At 37.6% G+C, this 9,044-nt stretch overlaps 1 protein-coding gene across 1 annotated transcript in view; it reads right to left on the reverse strand.

Annotated features, from left to right (window-relative positions):
• The window catches only part of ankrd28b (ankyrin repeat domain 28b), a 30,235-nt gene that overhangs the window by 7,976 nt on the left and 13,215 nt on the right, over positions 1–9,044 (reverse strand). The window contains 18 exon segments of the mRNA XM_016556292.1: positions 450–669; positions 773–890; positions 984–1,071; positions 2,744–2,945; positions 3,061–3,135; positions 3,221–3,247; positions 3,327–3,438; positions 3,526–3,666; positions 3,754–3,822; positions 4,631–4,694; positions 4,791–4,873; positions 5,070–5,184; positions 5,278–5,356; positions 5,440–5,478; positions 5,480–5,653; positions 7,433–7,575; positions 7,672–7,759; positions 7,949–8,149. Of these exon segments, the coding sequence (XP_016411778.1) occupies positions 450–669; positions 773–890; positions 984–1,071; positions 2,744–2,945; positions 3,061–3,135; positions 3,221–3,247; positions 3,327–3,438; positions 3,526–3,666; positions 3,754–3,822; positions 4,631–4,694; positions 4,791–4,873; positions 5,070–5,184; positions 5,278–5,356; positions 5,440–5,478; positions 5,480–5,653; positions 7,433–7,575; positions 7,672–7,759; positions 7,949–8,149 (2,038 nt within the window).

Consider the following 9,044-nt stretch of genomic DNA (forward strand, 5'->3'; position numbering starts at 1 on the left):
GGTCTAATAAATTGTTAAGCACTGTATGTTTTCATAGCATTCAGCTGGAACGTTTGTTTTAAGGACATTGGGCAGAATGTGGAATAGTGTGTTTTTGTCAATAAAATAAAAAAAGAAAATTGTTTGTTTTAATCCGATTAATCGGAAAAATAATCGACCAACTAATCGATTATCAAAATAATCGTTAGTTGCAGCCCTTTGAACGTAGCTCAAGAGGTTTCGACTTCCTGAGCCTTCAAACTGATCATAACCAGAAATTCAAAGTAGTAAATTTATGTTACATTAAATTACTATAGAAATTTCTTTTCTATGTCTGGAAACCAGTTTTAAAAATCCCTGACATTTCAATGAGAGTGGGAACCCTGCATTATTTTCATCAGACTTGGTGCAAGCAGGCCTTTAAACTGGTAGGGTGTATCGATCTGTGATTGGCAAGTGTGTTTATTCACCGTTGTAACAGGCCCAGTGCAGGGGAGTGTAGCCCTGGTGGTCAGTGATGACAGGAATGGTCTCTACTGACTGGGCAGCATGCAGAAGGCCCCCGAGAACCCCAACGTGGCCACAGGCGGACGCAAGGTGCACTGGAGAACGCCCCCTACAGTCCCGTACCATGAAACTGGCATTGTGCTGCAGCAGGGCCTCTACGCACTCCTCATGACCCGTCACCGCCTGAATGGAACAACACACACACCCATGAGCCACGCTTTGAAGCACTAGCACAGGTGAGAGCCAGAGCCAGTAGAAATACAGAAGAAAATCAGTCGTGATTTACCCCTCTGTGTAGAGCAGTGCGGCCCCATTTGTCTTTGGCATCGACATTGGCTCCTTTATTAATAAGGGAGTAAACACAGTCTGTGTGTCCACCCAGCACTGACAGCATCAGAGGCGTCCTGAAAATCATATATATGAATATGACTCCGCAATCTATAATTTTTCTATTATTCTCAACAAGGAGAAACTGGAAAATAGTCTCATGTACTTACTGGCCAATCCCATCCTGAATGTCCACTGCACTCTGCAGGTCAGCATTTCCGATGAGCAAACGGAGACATTCAGAGTGACCATTTGTGGCTGCAAGGCAAAAGAGAAGACACATATATGTGTCATGAGAGTGTATGTCCATACATGAACAGTAAATCATTCTGGCATTTGCAATAGACTGATATACATCCACCCGGATGATAAACCTGCCAACAGTATCGACCTTGTGCCTGCTTGGCTGATTAACAACAGAAGTGTTAGCTCTGCCTTGTGTCAACAGCTTTGTCAATAGAAGCATATTCTGTTTCCAAACAATTTTATTAATTTTGATTAATACAATTTTTTTTAAAGAATTAAAAAGATAATAGCAATAAGGAAATTAAGAAAATGTTTAATTTCAACATATATGTGATCAAATTCATTTCTATCATTAAATCCATTACCCTTGAGTATATATACACAAATATAAAGAAAATAAAAAAAGACAATATTTTTTTTTTTACAAATATTTCATTTTCAACATGCATTCATATTACCTGCTATCTTAAATATCTAATCATTTGAGTAAAAATAAAAACACTAACATATTAAAATATTACAAAGATAATAGATAATTGAGCTTATATTAATTTCTAACAATTGTCATAATTAAAAGCACTGTTCTTTGTTTAAATAAAAATATATATAATACTAACAATAATATTTAATTCCAGCATGCATGTGGTCAATCATTTTTAACATTTATCCTTTGAGAAAAAGTTACAAAAAATAGAGCACTTCAAAATAAAGAAAAACATGTAATAGTAATAAAACCAACAGAAATAATTCATAGTAATAAATATTACTTAAAGGTACAATATGTAAGTTTTCACCGCTAGAGGGCGCGTATTCAAAACAAACAAAGTTTGAGGACGCCGTGACTGAGTGTGGAATCATGGGAGTTGTCGTCTTCAGTGCTTCAGCCTTCCCTTCCGGTCGTGTGTATGTGGGGTAAAGCAGCGCTGTTTTATCATACTAGATACATTTGAAAGTTCTGTTATAATGCTACTCTGTGCGGTCGTCACCCGTCTAATAATACGCACAACATATAAAAGCGTCTTTGGTGTTTCCATGTTTTCTACATGTCATTGGCAGGCGACACAATGACACTATGGACACGTCCCGTGTCACTAGTTAAAATTGCTTATTTCTTTGGATTTAAACATTCTTCAAAACATTTGGGATAATGCAAGTACACAAGTCAGCAAAATATATAACACTGTTCTAGTGGTTTTTGGATATTTAAATTTTTTTTTTACATATTGTGCCTTTAATACTTAATAATAGTAATATTTAATAACTAAGATGTGGCTGTTTTTTAAATGATGTAAAAATCAGCCATATCTCTATAGTTATCAATATCGCCATTGGAAAATCCATATCGGTTGCCACAGGACTCCCTTTCCTTAGACGGAGTTTTATTAAAGTCCCTTTCAAGGAAAGTCTGTTCACTCAGCGGCCATATTTGCAACGCTTCCGGGCAGCTATTTCAGGCATCCAAAAATATTCCGCCATATTATGCTTTGCAGTTACTCCCATTCATAAGTAATAGGAGTGAACCATCTTTGTATATCTATAGTCTTTGGTTTTATTATAAAATATGACTTTTTCCTTTTAATTAACCAATAAAAATAATTCAGATTCCCAACTGATCTGTGTCTGGTCACAAATTATGCAAAAAAACTGAACGTCATGTAATCTCATTAGTCTTTGTACACCATACCAGCGGCGTGGATGGGGGTGCGCTTGAGCGTGTAGTCTTTCACTAGGATGGAAGCCCCCTGGTTGATGAGCACATCCACACATTCAACGTGGCCTTTGAAGGCAGCCAGGTCCAGCGGCGTGTGTCCTTGCGCTGTTCTCACATCCAAATCCAGCAAAGACTGAACCAGTACCTCAAGAGCCTGGTGATGTCCATGATATGCCTGAGGACATCCGTTAAAACAACCGTTAAATATAATCTAAGAAGAACCCAAGCCAGAAAGCATAAGAGAATTTTCCCAACATTTGGTGCACAAACAAGATGGAGACTGTACTCACAGCCAGGTGGAGAGGGCTCACAGGAGCACGTACATCAGAATCATTTAGGATGTCTGTCCCTGAGGTTTCCATTAACTTCAAAACAAGACAACAGATCTAACTAGGTCTCATCACTGCAACAATCTTAAAAGAGGTTTATGTTGAGCGTCACAGCACTTACCACATCTAAAGGAGTTTCACTCGCAATCTGATGAAGAATACAGAAATATATTAAGCTGAAAATATTAAAAACATAGACCTAATCACATGATTTTAAGTCATCTCACCAGCTCCAGACACAGGCGGTGTCCATAAGCAGAGGCGTAATGCACTGCATTGTAGCCCTGATTGTCTCGGATCCCTGGGTTGGCGTCATTCCTCAGCAAATATTCCAGGCACCTAGTTAGCGAACGAGAGAGACTGGTAAATACATGTTGTTTAACAAGTTATGCACAACAATCACTCGTATGCAATACAGCAACTCACTTTCCATCTGCGTCAGAAGCAGCGGCATAGTGGAGGGGGGTGCAGCCCCTCTTGTCAAGCTCATTGACATTGGCTCCTGAACCCACCAAAGCAAACAGGCACTGGTAGTTGCAGTTTGCAGCTGCGTAGTGCAAAGGTGTCCTAAAGAAGAGATTGCACGCTCAAGCCTCACGATCAAAAATATCATACTGCATAATGAATGACTATTGAAGTGCAGAGTAAACACACCTTCCAAAGCTGTCCTTCCTGTTGAAATCTGCCCCCGTGTTGAGGAGAAGATTCAGACACTCAAGGTTCCTGTGGTAGAAAACGCATTTTAATTAGATAAAGCAATACAGACTCAAGCTACGTGAATGAAACATTAAATGGGTTGCACTAGATTGGTCAGTGACAAAGATAAAGTATTCACAATAAAAAAAAAATATTTTAAAGGTTTAGTCATGTCAAGTTCTTAGAAACATACACATTGATGCTGGTTTCATATGATTTGAAAAACATTGATACCATTTAAATGAAAATGTAATGATGTTGTATTGCAACCACCAGTAAATATTTTAGCTATATTTTAATAATATTTAACTTGCACACTGGATACATATGTACAAATTATTTAAAAAAAAATGTTATTTAAAAAGTATTTTATACAAATATCATTAACTATAAATAACATAACATTTTTTTCACATTCTACAATATGAACTAACCTTGGCATAGCCTTATCATAAAAAGGTTAAATTATCGGATATTTTAAGACACTCAATTATGAGTGTGCAAGGGTCTTTATGATAGCATTTCATGATTTAAGTTTTTTTTTTCTATATGTTGACAAACGTTTTAAAAATATAAATAAGTCTTGTTTTGTAAAGACATTACTTTGTATTTGTATACATTTTTGTTAAAATATTTTTAAGCAACATAAATAAGATTACGCAAAACTAATACAGGTTCTTTTATTGTATTCTTTTAATATTTGTATACCTCTGACATTCATGCCCCCCAAAAATATCAATAAATTTAAATTCTTTTTTTTTTTTTTTTAATAAATAAACAGATTGGGACCAAGAAAAACTGTCATCACTGACCATAAAATCAAAAATAATCTCACCCGCCGGCAGCAGCAGCATGTAAACAGGTCCTTCCAAAGTCATCAGGGGTGTCTATATCAAAGCCTGGAAGACAGAAACTTGCTGTTACACAGCAATAAATTATGTAATCCATGCACAAAAAGTGCACTGGCTGACTATCTGAGCAGTGATACAGCTTACCAGATGACAGAAGCTTACGGCAACAGTCCGAGAAGCCGCTGAGAGCAGCCAAATGCAGCGGAAACATGCCATGAACTCCCCTCCTAAAAGAAAGATCCAATGTTACAACCAGACAGACAGGAGCATCTCGCTGTGTATGCACGTGGGATCAATTACTAAATTCTTGGATGTCTGAATAATGAATTTCTGCCTACATCTATATTTCCACAGTTAATGCATAAATTAAACAAAGCTGTAATATTCAGTAATTAGCAAGCACATGGGAATGAGAATTCTTACTTGGCTGTATCAGCTCCATTAGTGATCAGTGTGTTGATGAGAAGCTCGTGTCCGTATCGAGCTGCGATGTGCAGAGGAGTATTCCCGTTCTTATCTTCACAGTCTATCTCAGCACCTACACATACACGAAACAAACAAGATGCTGTCAGACACTGCAGGTTTGCACATTAGTAATGGCAAATTTCAAATTTCAAAACTCAAGGCTCACCATTTTGAATAATCGCCTGAGATCTTGAGAACCTCCCGTGGATTGCGGTCATATGTAGAGGAGTCTTACCATCCTTACTCTGCAAAAAGATAAATAACCAAGTTACAATGGAATACACTGGTGATTTTTGTCACACATGTGCAGCCATAATAAAGGTCCCACCTTGATATTGACATCAGCTCCATTTCCCACGAGCAGCTCAAAGGCAGAGCGCTCCGTGCCGTGAGGCGGCGGTGAAGTGCAGGGGTGCGAAGCCCTTCTCGTTAACCTGGTTCACATTGGCGCCACACTCGATCAGCTCGTTCACCACCACATCCTGACCGTTGTAGCATGCCACATGCAGCGACGTGTTCCCATATGCGTTTGGCTCATTCATCTGTAAGCATGTCCACAGTTCAAATGTTCAGACATTCACACTGCGGTTTAATTACTGTATGACTGAATGAGACTGAACAGAGGTGTGCAACCAATTTAAGCATTGTGGTGTAGCCCAATTAGTTATACATGCTCTTCATAAGCACAGCAGTCTACTCTTTTAGTTCTTTTGAAGCGGATCTCTAGATGAAAAGGTTAGCATGATGCCGTCTGAACCATACTTGGACCAAACCACCCACAAGAGTACAAATCACTGTGTGTAAGCAAGCCACGTTGTGAGTGAAGCATTGTATTATGTTCTAGTCAATCAAACTGACTGCCACTTTGTTCATTTGCCAAACTGAAAATGAAAAATCAACTTGCTCACTGTCAAAATGGTTACCATCATGTGACACTAGCTCTAATCAATATGAACAGGCACATAAGCATTTTTGAAAATGTTGGCATTGAATTCCATGAAAAACATAAACACCTTTTAAAAGATGCAGCAATGGATAAACGTAAAGCAAACCGCTTGAGACAGACTGAAACTGTGCTGTAGAATCACAGGAGAATCTGTCTGTCTTTCAATTAGGATATTGTGACGCACTGTAATGTATTGAATAATGATGTATGTATAGTAAAAAAAAAAAAAAAAGTCTAGTTTAAAATAATAATAAAATGTTTTAACTAAAACAAAGAGACATTTTTACAAACCAATACAACATTTACTGCCAAAACGACAGCTTTTGGAATGTGCAAATCTATGATGTAATAGTGTGGCTAAACACTGCCTCTGCAGAAGTAGATCAACGCCTGCTTCTAAATTACTGCCTGTTTAGCTCCGCCCACCGATTTGTGCACAGTGTAAATAACAAGAGTCAAACGCATCTCTATGCAGAAACCAAAAAATAAAGATGCTCCGAAGACAACAAGACATTGCTCTGCAGTGCCAAGTATTTCTACTTCTAATCCCAACATTAGGAAAGAGTGAATGAACTTTATTTTTAATGAAGATCCAGACCGCTTCAGTAAGAACTTGTTTACAAGGAGTTGTTTACAAACAAGGAACAATTCGACACAGGATTTTCAGAAAGATTGAACTTAAGACGATGCTGTGCCGACTATACTGGATCTGACAGTAATGTCGCAACACAAGTGTGAGTAACTGTCTGCATCGTGGTCACTATTGCTTTGTCTTTTATTACAGATCGTTTGATATATACTGAGTATTTATGTGTTTTAAAACCTAAAAAACAGCAGCGTGCATCTGTGTAAGATGCAGGCGGTCAAACATACACAACTGATAGCCAATCATAGCAGTGGGCATTTACTTCCGAGTCCACAATCTGCCACGCCAATTCAAATAGAGCGTTCTGATGAGGGGGGTCAGAAAATAGGCTATTACTTCTAAATTATGATGTTTTTTTATGTAAAAATCTTGATCACATTATAAGGAGACCTCAGAGAACAGTACAAAATAATAAAAAAGGCAGTTCATCACCCCTTTATGCTAATATTAGTGACATATCAGCATCACTCATCAAAAAATCTGTATGTTAATCACTAATTAAAACACCTCTCTATTATTTACAAGCTGTAAATCAAGGAAGAATCATAACAGTGTTATGACAATTTTTCTTATAAAACTTTATAATCATAATATAATAATAATAACTTTATAGTTATAGTTAATAATTATAATAACTTTATAGGCCATTATAATCTATAATGTACATATTCAATATCGCCCAGTAGACAGACATGCATGTTAAGAAAGTATGACAATGTGAACACTCACATCCACTCCTAGGTCCAGTAGATACTTCACTACACTGATCATCCCGCTGGACGCTGCAGCATGGAGGGGTGTGTAAGCTTTCTTATCCTTACACGTAACCTCAGCACCATGAGACACCAGCAGTTTAACCACCTCCATGTGACCTGAGGGGTTGAGGGTTTGAAAGGGTTTTGAATTTAAAAAAGACCCCACATATGGTTGTGCAAAAGGCTGGAAAACAAATAATTGCTTTGTCTCACCCATGTATGCCGCCCAGTGGATCGCCCTTCTGTCCTTCTTATCAAACGCATTTATATTTGCCCCCCTGGATAGCAGTAACCGCACCATCTGACAGCAGAAAAACATGCATTACACTTTACACATGGAGGACAATAAAACAATACATTTGCAGTGTGTAAAAAAACTGAATTTAAATAATGTTAAATATTGATCTCTCAATTGTACCTCAAAGTATTTTATGAATTCTGAACCATAATTTCAACAAACCCACACATATGCAAATGGCTATTCACTGACCTCCAGGTGGCCACTGAAGGCAGCGTGGTGCAGAGCTGTGCGTCCAGCCCGATCTGATACATTAACATTGCTGAGCAGTGGCACCAACGCCTCAGCGCAGCGGACCGCTTTGTTAGCAGCGGCCACATGTAGAGGAGTCTGCCAGTTCTTATCGCGAGCGTTCACATCGGCAGAGTGCTTCAACAAAACCTGCACCGCCTCCTGCAGCACACAAGGTCACAGGAAGAGACGGATCAATTATCTGAAGCATTACTTTTTATTTTGTTCCCTTAATTTGTGGTTGCATACTTTCAGAACTTCAAGCAAGTCACAATTTGTTAATTTACACATATGAGCTCAAGTCAAAAATATTAGTGCCTGAAGTTTCAGAGACGGGGTTTTTGCAGGTTTAATGAAGGTAAATTTAAGACCTTTTAAAGACCAAGTAAAAAAGAAATTAAGGAATTAATTGAAGAGAACACAACACGTCAATATATTCTCTTAATTTAAATGTCTAGGGAGCACATGAGTTGTAAAGTTTGAAAAATACAACATCCAACCAATCTCCATTACTTTTTCATTCATTTTACAAAATATAATAGCTTGAATGGCTCTGCTCCCAACCACTAGAATATGGAAATAACTTTTACTGTACCTTCTATTCACACTGCAAAAAATATTTGACACATTTTCTCTTGTTTTAAGCATAAACTCACTTAATTTTGTTCAGTTTTTCCAAGATTTTACATTTTAAGTAAATGTAACTTAATTTAAGAATGTTTAAACGTTTGTATTGGAAAATATATGAATTTTTTGCAATGCATGCAACATGCAACTTTTTAAGGCCTTGATTTACGGAAGGGCAAATTAAGAAATTTTAAAGGGATAGTTCACCCAAAAATGAAAATTTGATGTTTATCTGCTTACCCCTAGGGCATCCAAGATGTAGGTGACTTTGTTTCTTCAGTAGAACACAAACGAAGATTTTTAACACAAACCGTTGCAGTCTGTCAGTCTTATAATGGAGGTGAATGGGAATCACAGCTAAAACATACAATAAAACTAAAAAAAAACCATACACAAACAAAACCAAATTAAACCCTGCAGCTCGTGACGA

Source organism: Sinocyclocheilus rhinocerous, unplaced genomic scaffold (genome assembly GCF_001515625.1).
Source record: "Sinocyclocheilus rhinocerous isolate Xijiao unplaced genomic scaffold, SAMN03320098_v1.1 scaffold946, whole genome shotgun sequence".
NCBI lineage: Eukaryota > Metazoa > Chordata > Actinopteri > Cypriniformes > Cyprinidae > Sinocyclocheilus > Sinocyclocheilus rhinocerous.